The sequence below is a fragment of the Tauraco erythrolophus genome, chromosome 2 (genome assembly GCF_009769465.1).
Source record: "Tauraco erythrolophus isolate bTauEry1 chromosome 2, bTauEry1.pri, whole genome shotgun sequence".
In the NCBI taxonomy this organism is placed as follows: domain Eukaryota; kingdom Metazoa; phylum Chordata; class Aves; order Musophagiformes; family Musophagidae; genus Tauraco; species Tauraco erythrolophus.
In genome coordinates, this window is record NC_141466.1 from 33,371,356 (window position 1) to 33,394,124 (window position 22,769).

A 22,769-nucleotide genomic window follows, 5' to 3' on the forward strand; every position below is an offset into this window, starting at 1 on the left:
GGGGAAATGGCGGTCGCGGCCGTGGCTCTGGTCAGCGCTGTGTTTGTGTCCGCACCCGGAGCCGCCGGCCCGGCGTTAGTTGCGCGTTGTGCGGAGGGAGAGGCGGCTCTACGTGCGGGCTGTGAATTTCCGTGAGGGACCTGCTTGGCGCTGCCGCGGCGGTGCCACATGCCGGGGAAACGTGCACGTGGGCACATACGCACTGGTGGAAATAAAAATGAGGGAGTTTTATATATATATTTTTTGCGTAATCTTTACATAGTTCGCCAAATATAATGCAGGTAAAAACGGAAGGCAGGTGGTACTCTAGGAGATGTCATGGATTATACTAGAAGTAGTTGTATTTGGAATTTTCTAAAATGTGCTGAGTATGCCGGAGTCCGTATTACGCAGCAAGGTGTGTGGGGTGCCAGCATGGACAATACTGGAAGGATTTCTCTTACTGTGAGTGACTTTCAAGCGGCCAGTTCCACAGTGTGAAGGGTACAGTTCTCAGACTGCAGTTTCGAAGTCATCATTACGGTTCTCAAATTTAAGCAGGGCTCATAATAGCAAATAGTTATTATGGTTATAAATGACTTAAGTAACTGAAAAAAAAAAAAAAGTGCTTTCAGCTTGTATAATAAATCTTCCAGACTTTGTCTGAAGACAACTAAAAATTTCTAATATATTACCAGGGGAAAATCTCATAATATTTATAAATCACCTACTCAGTGACTTATGTTATCAGCCAACGTTTTATGAAGTCTAATTTTATTCTCCAGAGATTATTATCTCTTGGGATAATAATAAAGAGGAACTGTGATTCCTTTTCTCATTAAACTATGCCAGGATTCAGTAGGTGAGAAACAGTTACTTTTTTGGAAAGCTGACAGTTCCCACTTGTTTTCTGAGGCATTGAGTATGACTCTACAGGCTGTGTATTTCCAATTAAAATAGTTCATTTACGTTTATTTTTCTTTGAAGATACTTACAAATGCGTTTGAGATTTAATTCTTAACTAGGGTTGGTGGTGCTTTTACAGCTATTTAAAAGTGATCTTCACCGAGGTGAGGGGACTTACTAACTACATGCCTTCACATGCTCCTGCGCTGTAAAGCAGTTAGGTTCGTAAGCTTCCCTTTTGTAGTAGTAGCAGTTACAACTCAGAGCTCTCCAACAGTTCTCTGAAATGGTCTCATCAACGTTATGTGCAGTGACAATTAAAAAACTTCCACAAAACATTGTACGTTGTCAGGAAGGATATCAAGAACAAGATCAAGGTGGTTGTTTGGCTGCTCTATGAAACGCTGCTGCAGCCTCAGATTGATCACAGCATCAGTTCTTGTCTTCACAGCTCAAGAAGGATGTAGAGGAGTTAGGGAAGGCACAGAGGAGGGATGGTGCCACTGCAGTAATGGCTGGGACTGTTCGATACAGAGAGAGAAGGCAGGAGAGAGGATTGACCACGATTTACAAAATCATGAAAGATATAAAGTTGTCGTTAGCCAAATCCCACAGTATGGAAATGCAGAGGCACCTCATGAAAACAGTGGAAGACCATTTTTGAGACGTGTAAAGAAAATGTTTTTCTGCAAGGCAGATTGTAAACTTCTAGAACATATTGCCACCAGAGGTTGGGGATGTGGACACTAATCCATAGTCTCTAAACTGGAAAGACATGGTTTTGACGGATGGACCACTCGGTGGATAAGGAATTGGCTGGATGGTTGCACTAAAAGAGTTGTGGTCAACGGTTCAATGTCCACGTGGAGGCCTGTGACGAGTGGTGTTCCTCAGGGGTCAGTACTGGGACCAGTGCTATTTAACATCTTTGTTGGAGACATGGACAGTGGGATTGAGTGCACCCTCAGCAAGTTTGCAGATGACACCAAGTTGTGTGCTGTTGTGGACACGCTGGAGGGAAGGGATGCCATCCAGAGGGACCTTGACAGGCTAGAGAGGTGGGCCTGTGAGAACCTCATGAAGTTCAGCAAGGCCAAGTGCAAGGTCCTGCACGTGGGTCGGGGCAGTACAGGCTGGGCGGAGAATGGATTGAGAGCAGCCCTGAGGAAAAGGACTTGGGAGTGCTGGTCAATGAGAAGCTCAACATGAGCCGGCAATGTGCACTGGCAGCCCAGAAAGCAAATCGTATCCTGGGCTGTATCAAAAGAAGTGTGGCCAGCAGGTCGAGGGAAGTGATTCTGCCCCTCTACTCTGCTCTCGTGAGACCCCACCTAGAATACCGTGTCCAGCTCTGGAGTCCCCAACACAAGAAGGACATGGAGCTACTGGAACGAGTCCAGAGAAGGGCCACGAAGATGATCCGAGGGCTGGAGCACCTCTGCTATGAAGACAGGCTGAGAGAGTTGGGACAGTTCAGCCTGGAGAAGAGAAGGCTCCAGGGTGATCTTATAGCAGCTTTCCAGTACCTAAAAGGGCCTACAGGAAAGCTGGAGAGGGACTTTTTACAAGGGTGTGTAGTGATAGGATAAGGGGCAATGGATTTAAACTGAAAGAGGGGAGATTTAGATTGGATATAAGGAAGAAATTTTTTACATTGAGGGTGGTAAGGCACTGGAACAGGTTGCCCAGAGAAGTTGTGGATGCCCCATCCCTGGAAGTGTTCAAGGCCAGGTTGAGGCTTTGGGCAACCTGGTGTAGTGGAGGATTTCTCTGCCCATGGCAGAGGGGTTGGAACTAGATGATCTCTAAGGTCTCTTCCAACCCTAACCATTCTATGATTCCATAATTCAAGGAGACATTATTCATACTGATGGCAAACACATCTGTAAGTGGACACTGAAGGAAATAGGAATGTACCCTCCAGCATCCCTAAGGCAATGAGAGGTGCAGGGGAAGTACAGGGAAGTGACCACACTAAGGAGCTCTTCCTAAATAGTATCTCCTGTTACTGACGTTGGAGTCAAAATGCCAGGCTAGATGCACCACTTATGCCAGGTGCCTTCATTCTGTAGGACATTTACCTTCACTTCTGTGTGGTTATTTCACTGCAGAAATGGTGAGAAACCCACAACAGACAATTTTGAATAAGTGCAGCTCACACTCTGCAAATACGTAAGATTATTCATAAATTTGTAGCCCTGTGTAAAGTCAGGGCCCAAGGCCATTTTACTAATAGTAGGAGTTGCTTCTCCTGTAATTATGAGGATTTTATGTTTGACGTGTGACCTGCTTGCTCAGAACAATTTAACCTGCAATACGTATGTTGGTTTGTTAAGTAATGGGAAATGAAGACCAGCATGTGGATTAAATATTTTTCTTCCTTAAAAAAGCAAACAAACGACGACAACAAAATCTCAAAACACCACCCTGAGAATGGCATGTAGAGAGTATAGTCTGACTCTTAGAATACTTGAATAAATTCATGCTTTGTAAAAAAACAAAAAGTACTTGAGACAGTTTAGCTGACTATTATCTGCCATATTTTTCCCACAAAATCTAACCTTACTCCATCTACCTCTTTGACACTCTCTTAAGACATCTACTTGGTTTTGCCAACTCCAAGGACTAAGAGTACTTCAAAGTAACCATGTCTTGGATAGTCAATTGCTATAAAATTCACATGTGCAAATCTGTTTGAAGCTTTGTAGATCATGTTTTCCAGTAACTCTCTGCAACCACAGAAGGTCTTGTGACTTTCATAGAAAGTAAACTCTGAACATTGCAAAAGACTGTTCTTTTCCAAAGCAAAATCTGCTTTCTTTGGTGTCCTTGAATACATACCATAAACAGCCTTATATACCATGAGGGCGGTGTGCCAGATGAAGCGTGCAGTGGTCACAGTGCTCATGATCTCAGGGACAGTGACACAGAAGTGTCATGGTGGGCTTACAGTCTCTGGATAAAAGACATCGTGAGAGGCAGTAGGAAGCCTCACCCCAGAGCAGCAAACTCCTGTGCCAAGGGTCTGTTTGGTATGAGTGCAATGTGAGAGCATTCAAGAGCTGGGTGAATGTGGATTAGGAGGAATTCAGGCAGACTTGTAAGGCTGCAAGAAAGGGCGGAGAGAAGGTTGTTCACAAGGCAGGGAGTGGGTGGTGGTGCAGTGACACGCCACAGGACACAGTCCCCAGCACTGGCTGGGGAGCCTGCCCCTGACTCGGCACACGCCTCTGCTCAGATGGAGTTTCGTGGGCAAGGAGGGTTGACCCCAGCCCGCTGCTAGCTCACTGCTCCGTGGGGGGAGGACCAGAAGAGTAAAAGCAAGAAAAGTTGTGAGTCAAGATAATGGTGGTTTAGTAATTGAAGGGAAGAGGAAAAAAACCCACCATAAAAAGACAATCACTCACCACCTCCCACAAGCAGACCGCTGATGCCCAGCCAGTCTCTGAGCAACAGCTACTTTGGAAAGACTACACCCCCAGGTTTTTTATTGCTGAGCATGATGTTATGTGCTATGGAATATCTCCCCGGTCAATTTGAGTCAGCTGTCTTGCCTCTCCTCCGCCCCAGCCTCTTGTCTACCTCCAGTCTAGTTGCTGGGGGGAGCAGAGTGAGACACTGAGAAGGCCTTGACAGTGTGCCAACACTGTTCAGCAGTAGCTAAAACATCAGTGTGTTGTCAACACCATTTGGTAACAAATCCTGAGCACAGCACCATACAGGCTGCTGTGAGGAAACTTCATCCCAGCCAGACCTAGTAGAGGAGGCTGCAGCTTTGGAGGCCTGTGGCTGCAGGGACCACCCTGCAGAGGTAGTACCCTTGCTTGCTGGATGTGTGCAGTGGTGAGGAGTCATTGCCCATCGTAAGAAGCTTGAGGCGTCCAGCAGACTGTGCAGTACCAGGGAAAATGAGAAAAAGTTTGACAGGGTCTTCCCAGAGACGCTGTGGAAGTGAGAGCCCAAACTGCACAGAAGGAGGGGCAGCCAGAGAATGTGGTTGAGTGTAGGGAAATGGAGAGTCTCCCGTGATGGGGAAGGCTGAAGGCTTGTGACTTCTAGCAACAGGAGGACAGCTCCTTCTTCACCTGCGTATCTGCAACTGGAGTATAGGCTCCATGCCCTGGTAGCAGATGACAGGGAGAAAGGCTTATCTGGGGAAGCGCCACAGCTGACCAAGCCTGAACCACACGGCAGCACCACCAAGAGAAAGTGGTGGGTGAGAGCAGTGGGTGACTGTGACTCTCTGCTGTGAGGGATGGAGGACCCCATCTACCAACCTGAGTTTCTGTCTGGATTTTTTGCTTGCTGGGGGCTTGGATCCAACATTTTGCAAGGACACTGCTGAGCCCTGCTTGTCTCTCAGCCTACTTCCCCCACCTGCTTCTCCACGCAAGCGCCCATGATACTGCCCTCTCTGTGAAGCAGCATCTTGGGTATGTGGAGCTCTTGTGTGGGCTGGGTCAGAGCTTGTACGCCAGGATCAGAAGAGAAGCCAAGTGAGGGTGACACCTTGGTGGGAGCATGTTACGGACCACCTGATCAGGATAAGGAAGTGGTTGAAGTCTTTTGATATAACTCGAGGAAGTATCTGTGTCACAAAGTCTGGTTATTATGGGGGGACTGCTACCCCTGGGAAGGACGAGCCCTGGGCACCAGTAGCGACCAGGAGTGCCTGGCTGGGAAGCAGTTCTGTGAGGAAGGCCCTGGGCCCTGATGGGCAGTGAGCTGAGCTGGCCCTGGCAGCATTAAGGGCCAACAGCATCCTGGAGTAAAGCCTGTAGATCAAGGAGACTGATTATCCCCCATTACCTGGCACTCGCTAGACCACAACCAGGAGACCATGCCCAGTATTCCCTCCATGCCCCTTGCAGGGAAGGTGTCTGTAACAGGACCAAGTTTGTTGGGGACTACCAGGACGGTCAGGGCTGGAGTACTGCGAGATGAGATGGCTTCGGGGGGGACCCATCCACAGCCCCCAGTGCCTGAGAGGTGGTGCCTGAGAAGACGGGTGCAGGCTCCTTGCAGCGGTGGTGTGGCAGGAGGACAGGAGGTGACAGGCAGATGTTGACACACGAGCAGCTCAGGCTGGGAGTAAGAAAACCCCGTGAGGCCAGAAGAGCCCTGGAGTGGCTGCCTGGGCAGATTGCGGAGGCCTCGACCTCGGGACTTCGGGACCCGACCTGACCCAGCCCTGGGCACCCAGGCCCGACGCCACGGCCGACCGCGGGGCGAGGAGGATAGGCGGCTGCCGCCCCGGAGCGCCTTCCCGCCGCGGCCACCCGGAGCGCCGCCGGCGCCGAGCTGCAGGCGGCGCTGCGGCGGGCGGCCGCGCCTCGCCCGCGCCGGCCGGCGGAAGAGCGGTGGCTTCCTGCGCGGGCTGATGGAGCTGGTCCCGTCCCGTCCCGGCACGGCGGGAGGGTTTCTGCTGGAGATCAGGCGGGGAACGCAGAGCGCGTCGCTGGTGATCCGGTAGTGCCGGGGCGCTGCCTGCCTTCCGCCGCTCGGGCCGTGCGGAGCGGCCGGTGCCGGCGGGGGAAGGCGCAGGGCGCGGCGTATCTGGCTTTTCGCGTCCTCGGTCTTAAACGGGGGGAAGAGAGGGGAACCGGGTTACGTACCGACGCCTCCCCCTGCCCTTCCCTTCTTGCGCGACTCGGAAAAGCCCGAGTTACTGTGCGAATAAATGCTTCCTGAGAACGGTGGTTTATTTCTCTCAGCTTCACGGGAAACCCTGGTTTACCGCGTGGGTCCCGGGGCGCGACTCGGGCTGACCGCAGGCTCGGCCCGCGCCCCCTCACGCCGCCTTCGCGTCGTGCCTCCGCCTGACGCTGAGCTTTCACTGCGTGGCGCGACCCGCAGCCCGGCCCCGGTCCCCGGTGCCCGGTCTGGCCCGCGTGTGTAAAGTAGCCCGCCCTGACGCCTCCCCTCTGAGGTAAACCCGTTCCTTTGCGTCCCCAGGGAAGCGGGCCTGCCGAGCTCGCCGGTGGACGTTACGGTGGCCGCCGACCGCCTGGAAGCGAGCAGCGGCGGGAGCTGCGAGGCGGCGGCGCTGCCGGCAGGGGTCAGGCTGGCTCCGTCCTCCTGCCGCGGCCTGCGCCGCCTGCCCGGCGGCGGCCTGCACCTGCGCGTGTGCCTGCGTCGCCCGCCGCCGCGCGCCGGTAAGGCGGGGTGGGGCGCGCGCTGCCTCGGCTCTCAGCGCCGGGCTTGGGGGGGGTGCGGCGGGGAGAACTTGGCCTGTTGCTTAAAAAAAAGGCGTTTTTGCTTAAAATTACCCGAAACTGATGAGTTTTAAGTGACGAGGAGAGGCTTTAAAGTGTAGGTTCCGCAGCATAAAAAATCCGCGTTATACAAACCAGCTGGAGTTCACGGTTTGCGTGGTGCGTACGCTGTTGCTTTTCCTAAAAGGCTCTTTTTAGCTCCGAATTGAAGATTTAAACAGGGACTGATAAAATGTAATAAAACTGTCAGTTTTTAAAAATGAAAAGTGCAGAAAGTGGCGTAATGAAAGGGAGCCACTGTTGCTGAGTAAGTGTTTTGTGTGGGAGTTAGAGAACTCTCGGTTCCTGCCCCATGCTCTCCCGTATTATTTCAAAATTATTTTCTTTCCCTTCTATTTCGTGTTTAGTAGCTGAAAGGGCAGTGATATGATTCATCCGGGCTATCGCACTAAAGCTGTCAGTGACCACCTAATCGTGGAGGACTGTGATTTTGTGTTGGGGCTTGTTGTCCTCACAGCCTCAGGTCGCAGAGGTTAATGTTGCAGGTAACATCTGCGAAGTGACCTTCTTCGTTTCCATGATGCTAATTCAGGACTAGGATGTGATTTTGTAAATAGGAAGCATGGTAGTATAGCCGGTGCTTTCTTCCATTCTGACATCCAAGCTCAATATGTTTAGAGTCATTTAACAGGATGTGACTCAGAAAATTATACGAAATAACACAAAATTGTCATTCTGTGGCTTTAAAGTAGGGATGACGAATAAAGTGTGTGATGTACAATAATGGTTTCAGCACCAGAAACACACTGGAATGCTCTGTTGATTTTATGGTACACTGAGATTGCTTCTGTACATTAGCCTGTAATAGTGCATGTGCTCTGACAATTCAATTATACAAAAATTACTTAGTGTGTCTTATTAACGAGGCGTGCTTTAAAAAATCAAAGATGAAGTTTCAAAAATTTACCTTTCAAAGACGTACCAGTGAAAAACATGTATGTGAACCAGATGGTAATCGATGTATACATCGGATAATCTTAGCCTTTAATGTTTTGTATTAGTATGCAAAACTACTTTTTTCTTATATGAAATTCTGGAATCTTTTAAAGTACTTTTCATCTGTGGTGGCTACTTAAATCTTAAATACTGAATGCCAGTGCTTGAGAATATACTTTGATTCTTAAGTCTCAGAAAGTGGGCAATGCAAAACATTTTCATACATAGAACTAGGCTTACACTTTTACTTTTCTTCCACCTAATGTTATTTGATGATTTGTGGAGACTTTTATAGCTCCTTTTTTAAATTGGAAAAGTTGTCTGAGCTGGCTTTCGTAAAACCATTTTTGCTTTGCTGGCCTGCAGAGGGTATTGCTGACTATCTATTCCTTGAGCAGTGCCACAGTGGCTGTTATCTTACCTGCCTGAAAATTTAAAAGTAGTGCCCTCCCCACTCCCCCAACTATTGTATGTTACATACTGGGATGTACCCTCATATTGCAGACACACTGATTAGCAGAAATATCATTACAAAACAGTGGCATCGAATTTTAATTTATCTAATCTCTGTAATGATATCGAGATTTCAGCTACCTCTGCGAAGAGGATTTACACCTTTAAAATAATTATTCATGTGGGCGATTCCTATTCATCAATATGGAGCGTGAGATGGAGATAGCAAGTTTTTTCTAAGTCTAAGTACTTCCTTCTACAGGTAAATAAATTAAGGTTGTGTTTAAAATGTCAGCATTTTGCTTTGTTTGTTAGATTCTTATCCTTTTCCATTTGAGGTAGTTGGCAGGATTTTTCTCTACAAGTGACTGAAAATTTTACATAATTTTGAAGACTAATACGTCATCTTCTATCTATAGATTTTGTTTTTACTTTGAGGGAAAGCCTGAAACCCCAGAAGAGTTACGTCTTTTACTGTCAGTCCTGTGGTGACATCATAGTAAAAGACCGGTGAGTACTGCAGTGTCTTATATTTATAGCAATAAATGCCATAGTGATTGGTATTCATGTTATTTTGTGTACTTAGAGAGACAGCTAAAAGATATTTATTTCGAAATTGATAGATGAGAACACTTTTGAAGCACTATGAATGACTAAAAGCCAAACTACCTGAAACAGTTTTTCAACATTTATTCATTTACTTCTTTATTTTGTTCTGACTGGAAAGTAGAAGCACCTTATAAAGTGAGTTTGGTGCATTGCCCTGGAAGTTGGGAAATCTGGAGTCTTTTCCTGCTTGTCTGCTGTGCATTGAGCGAGACATTTCCTTTTGTAGCTGGACTTCCCTACGTGTAAAATTTCTACTTTGAGATCTTTGCTTTTTGTTCATACAGAATCTCTTTGCAGTCATCAGAATAGCTTCTTTTTTTGCTGTACTAACAAAAAGCTGTAACATTTTGGCCTGAAAATATTGCAAATGTTCATAGTTTTCATTGATTTAAAAAATACTCAGTCTTTTAGTAGCTGACATCTTTGCCATGTTGAAGGGAATAAAATTGAAAATTTGAGCCTTGATTTCTTACTTCCTTTGCACTTCAGGGTTCCTCTTTAGTTCTGCTCAGTCTCTTAGAGATTCCCTTCAGTCATCGTGGCGTAGCTATAGAGTGGCTACACAGAATGGGGGTATTGACCACAGCTCCCTTCTATCTGTTTGCAAAGCCAACCTCCACATAGTTCAGGGATGCTGAATTTGGGAAACACAGGAACTGTTTCTTAGCTGTGTGACTTAGCCTTGTCTCTGTTCCTTACAAAGTCTGCAGAGTGAATGAGAATTTTAATAAAAAGCTGCTGCGTTTTCCGGCTCTTCTGTTGAACAATTTTGACAGCTTTAGCTGGATATATAAGAATTGTTAGAGATGCACTTGCAACCTTTTATGATCTGTGTCACTCCTAATACTCAAAATGGTAATACAAATGTGGTATATTCTGTAAACTCCTGTTACTTTCTTGTCATACTATGGATTTATGGCTAGCTTGAATGGAACTGAAAGAGGATTTCCTGGCTTTCTCTTCTGAAATGTCTCATCAGAAAGTCTAGTAATCACTCTTATTTTGATACGTTCAGAGTTCCGAAACTTCTAATTTTTAGTCAGTAACATTTGGTTTCAAAAGATTGCACTTACATACTTTTGTTTCTGAGTGGGCATTTTCCTGAATTTCAGCACATCAAATTCGTATGCATGGAGTTTGCATCTTTTGGTCGTGCATCCCGTAACGTGACACAGTCAGAACTTTTGAGAAAGGAAAAAGAAGACCTGTTCATGACTCTTTGCTTGGCATTTCTCCTAACAGGGAACCTCCAAGGCCCTTGTATGTTATCACTAAAAAAAATAGTAAGACAAGGGTAGAAGAGTGCAGCTGCCAGTGTATCCAACACCTTCTGTTCCAGCACTTCCAAAAGGAAGACAGTAGTGTAGTCAGTACTTACGGCTACAGAATTTGTGTGTTGGTACAGAACTGTGTAAGGGGGAACTTGTTAAAGTGTGAGTTACCAGGAAAGGGTCTGTAATAAGAAAAACCTGAGATCTAGAAAATTATTACACCTTTGATAAAAAATTGAAATAAATGGGGTTTAGTTTAGATAAGGCTGTGGAAAAGATGTAAGACTCTTCCAATATGTAAGAAGTTGCTGCAAAGAAGGTGGCAGTAGTCTTCAGTTGAAACAAGAGGAGTTTAGGTTAAAATGGAAAAAAAAAAACAGCCTCAAACCTATTCTGAAGTTTGTTTTTTACTGTTAGAGACTGCAGAGGAAGCCATCATTTTAAAGACTAGATTAGAGAAATATGTTGGGAATGGTTTAAATGTAAGTGATCCTCTCTTGATGCAAGAAAATAGACTCTCTACATTTTCTGAAATTGCGTGGCTTAGTCTGTTTCCTTCCATGAATCTGATAGCTCTTCAGAGATTAGGGTTACGCTTTCTGATTCTTCTCCATTACCCTCACATTACCTACATTAGAGGAAATGATTAGATTTTTTTTTCTTTCAAGATTTAAGAGCTGCAAAGAATTTGGGATGCTTTCTTTTTTTCTTTCTCTCCTTCCAGTTAGGCTAAGTGTAGTTCATATATAAAATAATTATTTAAGGCTCTATTTCTGTCATGAATAAATTCATTAAAGGCTGAACGTTGAGAAAAATAAACTTCATTAATTGACTATTAAGCAATAAAGCTTTTCCTTAGTCCAAATGATAAGAATTTGTACTACATAAGTACTCTATTGAAAAACTGATGGCAGGGGAAATCTTCTAATTACACTTTTCCCACATAAATAGCTTTAAGCATGGCAATTAACTGTCAAGCTGGACTGTCCAAGACTTTTTGCTAAGTAAATAAGGAAGACTGCTGTTAAAGAAATTCAGTTGAATCCTTTGTCTTTCTCTTTTGCTATAATGGAACAGAAGGGTTATATGTTTAAAAGTCTAAAGTCCATTTTACTTCCAGTTTTTGGATTTTTCAATAGATACGATGATATTGCTGGGTTCTTGGATATTAGTTAATAATGATGTTAGAGATTATTTTTCTCAGTCCAGTTACGTAAGGATTTCTGTGGTCAAATACTTACCTTAGCATGGAAGCCCACGTAAGTATTACATCCTTAAGGCAGGACTCTTTTAAAAAGACTAGTGCCTAACTTCTAGCTTTTTAAAATTAATTACTTAGGCTTCTCTGTTTGGTGAAGAGACAGAGAACTATCTCCAGAGGGAGAGTCAGCCTGACCATGTTAGAAAGTTTCAGAAGGAGAAAGTTTCTCTTAAAGGTCCCAACCTTAGAAGTGTTTGTTGCTCTCTGACTGTGAAGGCAGCCTAGGTGGCTATCTGAAAGTAGAAACTCAGTTGCTATTAGGAGCAAGTTTGGGGAGAGAAGTCACCCTGTTAGCTAGGTTTTATCACTGTATTTAGCAGCCTCAAGTTAGTCATCACCCAGTAAACTTCAAGTCTGTTTGTTTGTTTGTTTTTCTGGAAAGCTACTCTTTAATAAATTATTAGTGTTACGTTTTTCCAGTTCTAGTGATCCAGAATATGGCTTCCAGCCTGTAATGGCAAAAGCCTAAAATATAGGGGAAATACTCTATTTTCTGTATAGCTCCAAGTTAGGAGGAATCTCTTTAGGAAGTTCCTACTGGCTGGAGTAACTGCTTTTGTTGGACAAGAATTCAAGATATTGATGGTCTAGACTGTGAGGATAAAAAAAAGGGTAATGTAACAAAACTGGACAGCATTGGTCTGCAGCTTAAGGTGATCTCTGTCTTTTTTTGCCTCTGTATGTAACACTTGAAAAAACATTGCTGAGAAAAAACAGATTTTTGTTGCTATAAAGAGCAATACATAGGAATGAAAACTTCTTTTTTTCAGTGTGAGTCCGGACATTGGAACTAATTGTACAAGGCTGATGAATAATCAGCCATTAGGCCAACACCAGAATTAAGGTCCCACCATGGCAGAATTGTGGTTGTATCTCAGGCAACATATAAGACCACAGAGAGCAAAGACAGTGATGGGTAGTGCTGAGAGGTGACCTTATTTAGTTACGGTAAAGCTGGGTCAGAGGACGAGTTATTCCAACTTTCATCTGCAGATGGGGCAAGCACAGTTTAAAATGTATTGTTGATCTAGAAAGAAGGAAGTTTTATAAAAAGATTTTACTTTCACCCACCCAACAATACAAAAGGCACAAGAAACTGCAATGGGAAGAACTGGCATCTTCAGAAAAGAATAGCCTGTGAACTGCAAGAAAGGGAGAGTGTCTATCTGTTGGCTTAGCAGCTGCGTGTTTGTGAAGTAGCACCATAAGCAAAACTGTATTTGCAAGTTTTAAGTGAGGAGTAGAGTCAAGAAACGCTATGTAAAGACTTCAGGCAACAGCAGACGAAATAAGGGAACAAAAGGAAAGCATTCAAGGAAACTAGGCAGAGAGCAGAAGGCATAGCTCTGCAGTACCCATCTAGAATACTCTTTGAGAGGTGCACACTGGCAAAGCCATTGCCTATTGTTTTGGTAAAAAGGTTGAATTTCTTCCCAGTGCAATAGTTCTCTAGAAGACACAGATTAAAGAAAGTGTAAATGTGTGGATAGTATCCATCAATACTTCTGCATTCTTAATAAAGACAGATGTGGTGGGACCACAGAATGGCTATAGGAACTGTGGGCAGGAAAGCATTGACCGCACACTCATAATGAGCAAGCTGGTATTTATGTAGCCTCATGTATATATTCTAGCTTTAAGAGTGTATTTTACAGCTTAAAGCAGTGGTTCCAAACCTTGGCTTATAAAATCCCCTACCACTGTGTGTTACCAAAGAAAGTAACTTAAAACCAACACTGATAATGAAAGAAAAGTCTGGTATTGCTTGGAACAGCCTCTGTGGTCCATACAGCTGCCCAGAACATTTGGGTTTTTTGTATGTGACTTCTGAAAGTTGAGTCTGAATCTAAACTAAGATTGCATTATTCTTTTTTTTTTTTTTTTTTTTTTTTTTAAATGAAGTCATAGTGTGGTATTTGTCAGGATTTAGGTTTTTCAAAGTCTGGTATCTGACTTTGAGGGGCTTCAGAGGACATGCTCTCCCTTGCTGTGGCAGCAGTCTGTTTCTGTTGTTTTTATATCAACATTTGGTACAAGGGGACTTTACAAGAAGTAATAATAAATATAATTGCAAAATTCCCATTATTATATTTTTCATGACTGGATAGAACTGTTTTATTTTTTCCATGTGATTAATTTCAAGAGAAGATTATGCCAAGTTCTGCGTTATAATCATTGGAAATTTACCCTTGGCAAATGCTTCATGACAAACTGCGCAGGAGACACTCAGCCATTGCTTTCTCAGAATTCATCCAAAGAAAGTGACTTTGACTGAAGGGAGAGTCAAGCACTTCCTTTTGAGAAAATGCCATACTTCCCCTCTTTTTTTGTAAGGAGTCTAAGCTCTCTTTTAGAATATATATATAAGAATATAATATATTAGAATATTTTTTCTTCTTTCCTCTTAGGAAATTTCTCAGAGTTCTTCCTTTACCAAGTGAAGACTGGAGTGCTTTAGTTGAAGAGTGGTGTTGTCACCCTAACCCCTTTGCCAGAAGCGTTTTACACCCCCAGCATGATGACTGTTTTCTTGGAGACACTTTTCTTCTGTTGAATTCAGGAAATGAATCGCATGTGCCTGAATCTTCAACGTGCTGCTCAGAGACTGGACACCATGCTTCTCAGAGTGGCTCCAGCTTGGTAAAATATTTTATTTGAATAATTCTTAAGTGAATGTATTTGGACCTTTTTCATTGTAAAACACTTTTGTCAGTAGTTTATTTAATTTGAATGTATTACAGAGCTTTTTTGAAGGTCGTAGGGAGTTGTTGACCTTCAGTTGTACAGAAGCCAGAACATTTTCTAAGCTATGATTTACATTTTTTAAAGCATGCACCATAGTCTTGATGTTGACCTAGATATACAAGAACTTCCTCCTATAAACTGAATTAGAAACTATTTAATTATGTACTTCTAAATCCAGATATTTTCCCCCAAAAATATCCTGAGTAAAGGACATCAGCATTTAGTAAGATAGTAACTATAATGAGTTAGGTGTTTGTCAAAGCATAGTGGTGCAAAGAATGAGGAGGAAACTGGAGTAACAATGCTTTTTTCTTCTCAAACTATGGCTAGATGGATAATCATAAATATGATCAAAGGAAGGTGTGATTATTTTTTTTTCTTTTTTTTTTAACTTTAGAAAGACTTGGAAAAATCAGAATTTTTTGCATTCAGATGTGACTGTCTTACACTCTTAGAATATAGTAAGGAAACTGTGTTTATTTGACTGCTCTGTCTAGTGAAAAGGACCTCAGGTTATAACTCTTCATGTTTATGTTTCTGAGGTGTTCCAGGAGAGGATATATTCATCAGCTGAGTCTCTAGGAAGAAGGCTGTAATTTGGCTTAGAAACAACAACATTTGTTGTTGACCAGGAAGAAAACATTTGTAGGGATACCTATGTTTCAATGGTGGGATAAAACCCATGAAGGAAGAAAATTCAGTGCTTTACGCAGCTTGAAAATCTAGCACTTGTATAAAAGCTCAGGCAATAATCTTTTCTTCTTCAGAAGAACATCCAGGAGATTAGTTCGCCAAAGCCTACATTTCTATAAAGCCTTGTCTGTTAATCTGCTTGTCTGTATTTGTGCTGACAAAGTTTGGGCCTGCAGATACCGTCCTTTTGATACCATGTATTAAACCTAATTACTGAAATCCTTCTAAATTATGGGAACCATTGCTGCCTTGGCAACTTGGGTCTGTAACAGCTGATGACTTGCTGTTCCCAACATGAAACTTTTAGTCTGTTGAGAAGTAACACCAGAGATCCTGATTCCTGTTTGCCGCTGCTGCTTATCATCATTAGGGATTTGTATTATCTCCGGTTAAATCACCAGGATTCTCACAGTGCGACGGTTGCTGGTGCAGTGCATCCGAGGGAGCCATCTGCCTGGGGAGCAGTTCTGTCGTGCAATCCATATCGGCGAGTCTTGCAGCTGCGGTCCCTTTGCTTTCTTGTTCTGTTGTTCTTTGAAAGCAGAATATGGGGAAGGGAAAATAAGAACTGATACCCTGAAAGGATATCAGCATGGGAGAAGCAGATTAATTTGGATTAACTCTGTGGCAATTTGAGTTATTTCTTCTAAGTATCCTTAAGAAGGAGACTGAGCAGAAGATTCTGAATTTCCAAGAGGACAATGCTTTCTGCCAGAGGTCCCCAAAATGAATTATCTCACATTTCAGTAGTCTCAAAAGAGATCATAGAACAATGAGAACAAAGATGGGAAGAGGCATAGAGTTCATATTGAAGCCCGAAGACAGGGAAGCAGTCTGCCCAACACACTTCTTCAATCAATCAAAGAGAATGTTTGCCTGAAAAGGATTGTTTTTGAGGCAGAAACATGATAAAAGGATGTGGGACAAAAGTGTTACTGCGATGTGGGTCAAATCAGGATAACAGCAGAACTTTTGAATGAGGGAGGAGGCTATTTTCTGACAGAGGCATACAATAGTAGTTTAGTAAGATGGATTTTCATGTTTGCTTCCTTACACTTGCATTGAAGTTGAGAATTCTTTCCTTGTTTGTGTCAAATCCCTCTTTCTTCATCTTTCACACTTGCAATGGATTATCATTTCAGTGTTTGCTTATTTCTAGCATCACTCGGTTACCAAGCAAATGAGCAAAACTGTAAGATCCAGCAGAAACTGGACTAATAAGGGAAAAAACCCTCATACTGAAACAGAAAATTCTTCCATAATATGAGTAATAGAAAGTTACAGGCAAGATGGATTGCTGTTGGCATAAATGTTCTCATTTTGGAGAATATTGTTGCAGTCTGCCTCAGTATGAAAGTTCTTTTTTAATTGCATTGCAGTTCTTTGGAAAGTGTTTGTCTAGGACCAAAATAGTAGCAGGAATGTAGCAGAGATGCTTAAACAATCTTTTCCAGCCTCCAGTGGGACCAAGACAGCATCCGTCCATTGCAAACATATTTCTCACATCTATTAGTCTTCCACTGTAACACAGTTTTTAAACGTCACATGGTCTTGCAGCATCCTAATAGTATCTCTTGGGGAAAATATTTTCCCTGCCACCATATCAGGGATCCTTAGGAATAGAAACAGAAAATATTAGTCTGGTGATCCACCTCCATCTGCAGATTGCCAGCAGCTGCAAGTTGTCAAATAGATATATTGATTTAATTAGTCTAGCTAAAACTATCACTTTTTCCATTGAAGCGTGGTAGGACGAGTTAGTTAGTGGTGTTTTTTAGGTACCATACTGCACAGTTCTCAGCTAGCACCTGTAACTGCAGCCAGGAAAAAACCTGCAAGTTGTAGCTTTTAAGGAAGTACTATATATTATATACTTGTACTGTGCAGTATTTGTATCAACCTCAAATACTGGTTTTCACAAAACCCTATCTACTTACACTTGCTCTTCACATTAAGCGAGTAATTTTACTGTGTGTGTTTGAGAGGAGTAGCAAGGTAGGAATTGGGAAAGGGAATAACTGCGTATATATGAACCAGATTTTTTTTCCTATATCCCTAACAAGGGGCCTGTACTTCCAACATAGTCAGCTCTCTGAAGCCTTAACAGAGGCTGTTGGGCTTTCTGTGGGGCTTTTAGTTTGATTCCTGGTTTGTGAGGAACAAGCAGGACTTTGTAATCATAAGTTCAGATTCCATGTGAGACAATTCCTGCTTTTCGTGGAGCTGGAGTGGTCCTTTCTGTTCATTATTTGCACAGTACAGATCAGAGAACTCTGTTAGGTATTTCCAGCATCAAATCAGTTCTATCTGAGATATATCTTTGAGAAAGACGTCCAGTGTTGATTTAATACTTCAAATGATGCAAATTTACCACATTTCTTGGTAAACTGTTCCATTGATTAATCATTCTGACTCTTGGCTGCCACCTTATTACATTAAGCACGCTAAGAATTGCAACTCTGTATCTCTCTTTATCTCTAAGGTGTACTTATGTTCTAGAAATTACTTTTGTAGCAGTTTTCCAAACGATATTCCAAATTTTAACATACTTTGTAGATCAATTTTTGCAGTAATCATCTCACTAATTCTGAAGATGTTACATTTTTCTTTTTATCCGTATCTTTTACAAAGGTTACAGAAAAATACAGATTTGGAGTTTTTTCCCCTCAATTAGTTTAATTTATGCTAAATTTAGATATTATTTTTGTAGGCATGTGCTGCAATATGATTTTTCAAGTTGATAGTGACTTGTTTGGACTTACAAACCAAGCCAATAAACCAGTAGTTTTTTAATTACACATGGATATTTATATGCACTGTGTACTGCATGAACAATTATAAAAGTGATTATACAAAGACCACATATAAAAATCCAATTTAGATGTCTTCTCATTACATTCTCAGGATTTCTAGCTCCTGAATGGTTTATTAACTCAGGAGCGTAATTGTGGTTGTATATACATACTACTACCAGACCAGAGCTGTACTGTACTACACCTAGGTTAATAAGCCTACAGAGACCCAGTTCTGGACTTTACACTTTGGATTAAAGTAGGAGTTGCGCTTGCTTGTATCTTTATACTACTGGAATTAGTAGGAGTATTACTAGGCAGATCACAGGTTCATCCAGAAATTAGATCTTTTTCGATGGGCGGTAATGGATGCATGAGGCAAGTATTGAGTGATGTTTTGGCCAGTGTAGAGACTTCTTGAACAAGATGTTGTTATCCACATTTTTTGTTTTTAATAAGCCCTTGATAAACATTGCTTCCCTGAAGACAATTTCTGAAGGACTTCTTGAAGACTTTTCTGAAGACATTTTGAGCTTATGTATACTTCTAATGTGAAAAATACTTTCCTGTAGTGAGTACAAAACTATATTACACATTGTGTGACAAATACCTTCCTTTTCTTTGATATAAACTAGGTTATAGTTTCATAGCATGAGCTATGAGAGTAAATGACTTTTTCCTCTTCAGCTTTTCCTAAATATTTGTGATTTTATACTTCTCAGTGATACCCCCGTTTTCTGTCTTTCATGCTTTCTCCCATTGCGTGTGTTTTCTTGCCACATATGGAAGCTGTTTTGCACCTCTGACAATTATTCTTTGTCAACACCTTTTCTGCTTCCGCTTGAATTGAGAGAAAGGGATTATTCAAGAACAGAATCCACCACATCTTTCTGGAATATCTTGTATTCTTCAGCTGTTTCCTAGTAATTCAGAATACATTGTGGACATTTGCTGCTCTCTGCTGAACATTGAACTGGTATTCCTATAAAACTGTCCACAGTGGCTAGAACTTTCTATGGAATGGTGATAGTCACATTGCATGTAATATTTTATGTACGTATTTTGGAGTAGTTCTTTTCATGTGCATTATTTTACTCTTATTAAAATCAAGTTTACCTTGTCATTTTATCATCCAGTCACTCAATATTACGAGATTGTCCTGTGGGCTATTACAGGTTGTGCTGTGTGATCGGTATATATGGCCAGATTTTAAAACTAGTATGAAACTTGCAAGCAAGTCAAAGTGTAGAGGGCTGAAATAGTGAATGCAAATCTGTGTATATGTAAACATAAAGAGAACAGAAACAAATACGAAGTTCACTATCTACTCTGGAGAGTATGTTAAAATTATACATTCCTTTTTCAGAATAACTGAGTGACATTTAAATGACATTTCTTTGTCCTACAGAAATCAAAGGAAAATACCAAAGTAATTTGTAAGCGCTGCAAGACAATGCTGGGAGAAACAGTATCGTCAGGTATGGGATGTACAAACCAAACTAGACTTTACTGCATCAGCCATTGAGCACTGGCGGTTAAAAACTGTGGAGGAAAGTAGTTTATCAGTAAGGTGCAGGACTGATTCCTGTGTGTTTGTCTCATTCGCTTCTGGAACAGAGAAGTTATTGCTTCTACTGTTAGACCTTGAAAGTGACTTACAACAGGGACTTTCCTCATCCTTGTTTCTGTGGTGTATTTGGCTAATTCCAAAGCTTTGGAAGACTCAGTGCATGATTCTAGTTTTCTAGGAGTCCCAGTAAAAAAGGAGACCTGAGAAATTACCGGTTGTTTATTCGCTCAGTCCTACAGAGTAATGGAAAGGTTCATTCAGAACCCGATCAACACAGAACTAGAAGCTAAATATATGATTGCTAACAGCCAGCCTGGTTTCATGGAAAGAAAACCTTGTCAAAAAGACAGGTTATCTCTCACCATCTGATCATGAGATGATGAGATTGTTGGTTTAAAAGCTGTTATTATATTGAATCTTCAGGGTTTACCTGAAGTAGTAAAAAGATGGGTCTCTGGTGGCTTTTAAAATGCAGTTATTAACAGGAGAGAAGCAATTATAAGACTGTTAGTAGCAGGGTTCATTCTTTCATTCTCCCTCTACTCCACTGCATCAGCCAGTGTAAGCCTGGCTCAGTTCAGAGATCTAGAGAATATAAAAACTTCTCAGAAAATGCAAAGCCTGTTTAAGAAATAAGTCATGAGGAGATGCAAGACAGAAGATCTTCTATGAAAGAAGGTTCTGATTGTCCTGTACAGGGATCTGAACAGTACAGACTTTAATAAAACCAATGTAAGGTAAGATGTTTGAAAGCCCAGAAAGCAGGTTGTGTCTTTGGACAAGCCTTAATCTAAGCTTTCAGATGGTTGTAGCAACCAGTAATTGATGTGATCAGTGGATATGGGAAAAGACAAATACTGTGTAGATGTGCGGGGATTTGATCTGGACTCTGTACATGACGGAAGTTAGATAGCATGTCCATTGTTTTGACCATGTTTCTTCAGTACTGTAGGAAATTTAACGCAGAGTTCAAAGAACAGACAAAAAACTAACCAGAGATGTATGGTGTAAGTCTAGGCAGAACCGTCTCTGTGAAAAGAGGCTAGAGAGCAGGCTTGACTGCCCTGCTTTGGTGCTTCCTCATGAGCAGAAATCAGAGCTTTGAAAATAAAGCTGGATGAGAGTGGTGTGGCTGTGGAGGCCAGATTTGGCTTTGAAATTCCCCTGTCGACTGTTCCTTCTCCCAACTCTATTCCCATGTACTCATACGATTTTTTTTCTTGGGAAATCCCATCTTCTATCTCTCTGCAAGCAAACATCTCCGTAATTCCCAATGCCCTTGCAGCAGTAGTACCAATTCCTTACTCAGGGTAACAGCTGGGGAGCTAGAATGACTGAGCTGGCTTCTTTTTCTCCTGTCTCCCAGGACTAGGCACAGCGTGGAGCAGACTAAAATTAAACTTAGAGGTAAAATATAATTTCCTAAAAGTGAGGATAATTAAAAAAGGTGTAGTACTTATCTGGGATTACCAAGTGTAGTACTTGGGATTACCAAGCCTTTGGAATCTTTAAACATCTTAAGTGTCTTCCTGAAATGCTTGCTTTCATCCAGTTTTAATGGTGTGTGTGGACAGAGATCAGATGAGACAGTCACTTCCACCGTTAAAATTTATGTAACTGAGGAATCTTTGCTGTTGTTCACATGCTAAAGCTTAGTGGAATTAGTTTATTGTTCTATATGCCTAACCTGTTCTGCTGGCCCTCTGGTTAGGCTATGGTTGTAGCATAGACCCAGAGCTTCAATATGATTATCTTTGACCTGACTTTATTGATGGGGATTAAATTCTGTACTCAAACACTTCCATTTAGTGTTAAAGGCTGTCTCAGTGGAGCTTTTGGGGAACAGTTACATTGAAACTCAAAATGTATGCAGTATTAGTGTTGAGTTAGTGCAATTTTTGGAAATAAGTTCTATTCTGCTCTTTGAGCAAAGAAGAAAATTATTCCCTTGTGTGTGCTGTTATTAAAACTGTCTCTCGTGATTCACTGCAGCATTACTGAGCAGCAGAGGGTACTAAAATACTTACGTAAGCTGTGCTGATCTCAGTGCTTTAGGAAAGTTCTTTCAATTCATCTTTCAGGTTTGGCTTGAGCTCTTGCTTGTTTTGTTTCAAGATGATTGTTTCCCATTGTTAAACAAGGATCAATATGAATGACAAACTGCAGATCATGTAATTAGCTCAGAGCAGTTTTCTTCTGGCAATGTATGTTTTCTGTTATTGGTTGCTTCTCCTCCCACAAACCAAAGCAGAATTTAACAATCCACTGCATCTCTTAATTGAGTGCCGAACTGAAGTTTAATTAGTGTAGTGATACGGTGGTTTACAGTCTATTCTTAACAAGTCTTTTGTTCTGCTGTGCTTCAAAAATGTTTGTCATTTTAGATACCATTAAATATTACGTCACCGAGGTGATTATTTGGCCATCTGAGCGAAGTTTCAGCACAACACCAAGGTAAAAAATAAAAATTAAAAGAATCAGATAATGTATTCAGGTTTACGTTTTGGGAAGGATGCTAGAAATGTAGCAAAATTTTTGTTTCTTGAATAATTACTTATAATAACAAAGTGCAGTAAAATTATATGTAATCATCATAGAATTAAGCACTGTAAAGGTAATATAGTCAGGATTCATTCATGTACAATTTTACTTGCTTGTCTTTGTATGTGCTTGTTTGTGTGTGTGTATGATGCAGAAGGACAGAGATTGTGTATAATTTGTCACAGTGTCTCACTATGCAGATGATAAGACAAAATACAATACTTATTTAATTTGAACTGTTTGTTTGCATGACATCTGGTGACTAATTATGGAAATGAAAGATTACATTATGTGAAGTTAAGTAAGTTTGGAAATGCTTAATTGGAAGTGAGATTTTTGAATTTTCAAGTAATTCAGTTTGAAGTGAAAACGAAGATGAAATAGAACTTGATCTAGCTATCTTGTATCATGCAGTATGTATCAGTCACGGTTCTTTCCTTTTGTGAATTATATTTGAAATATTTATGTCACTCTGATCTTTGTGTTCATATGTGTAAAATACAATAGGGAAAAAAGTTATTCAGCATTTGGCCTTTAATGTTGGACAAAATAAAGGATGTGGAGCAATTTAGACTGCTGATCTACTAAAAAAATCCTGTTGCAGGAAATAGAAAGTCCTCTGGCATTGAAGGGAGAGAAAGACGAAGAAGCCACATCTCTTAGTAAAAAGTGGTTGTAGGATAAAAAGTGGTTGTAGGATGTGGTGGAGTTGGCAGTGTGGAGATGCTCATATACTTG

The 22,769-nt window shown here is 41.9% G+C and overlaps 1 protein-coding gene across 1 annotated transcript in view; it reads left to right on the forward strand.

Moving 5' to 3' along the window:
* Positions 1 to 6: 6 nt before the first annotated feature.
* The window catches only part of UBE3D (ubiquitin protein ligase E3D), a 60,688-nt gene continuing 37,925 nt past the window's right edge, over positions 7 to 22,769 (forward strand). Inside the window, exons 1-7 of the mRNA XM_086631973.1 lie at positions 7 to 131; positions 6,028 to 6,354; positions 6,841 to 7,040; positions 8,969 to 9,059; positions 14,099 to 14,330; positions 19,329 to 19,398; positions 21,875 to 21,944. Of these exons, the coding sequence (XP_086488099.1) occupies positions 7 to 131; positions 6,028 to 6,354; positions 6,841 to 7,040; positions 8,969 to 9,059; positions 14,099 to 14,330; positions 19,329 to 19,398; positions 21,875 to 21,944 (1,115 nt within the window). The remainder of the gene's footprint in view (positions 132 to 6,027; positions 6,355 to 6,840; positions 7,041 to 8,968; positions 9,060 to 14,098; positions 14,331 to 19,328; positions 19,399 to 21,874; positions 21,945 to 22,769) is intronic.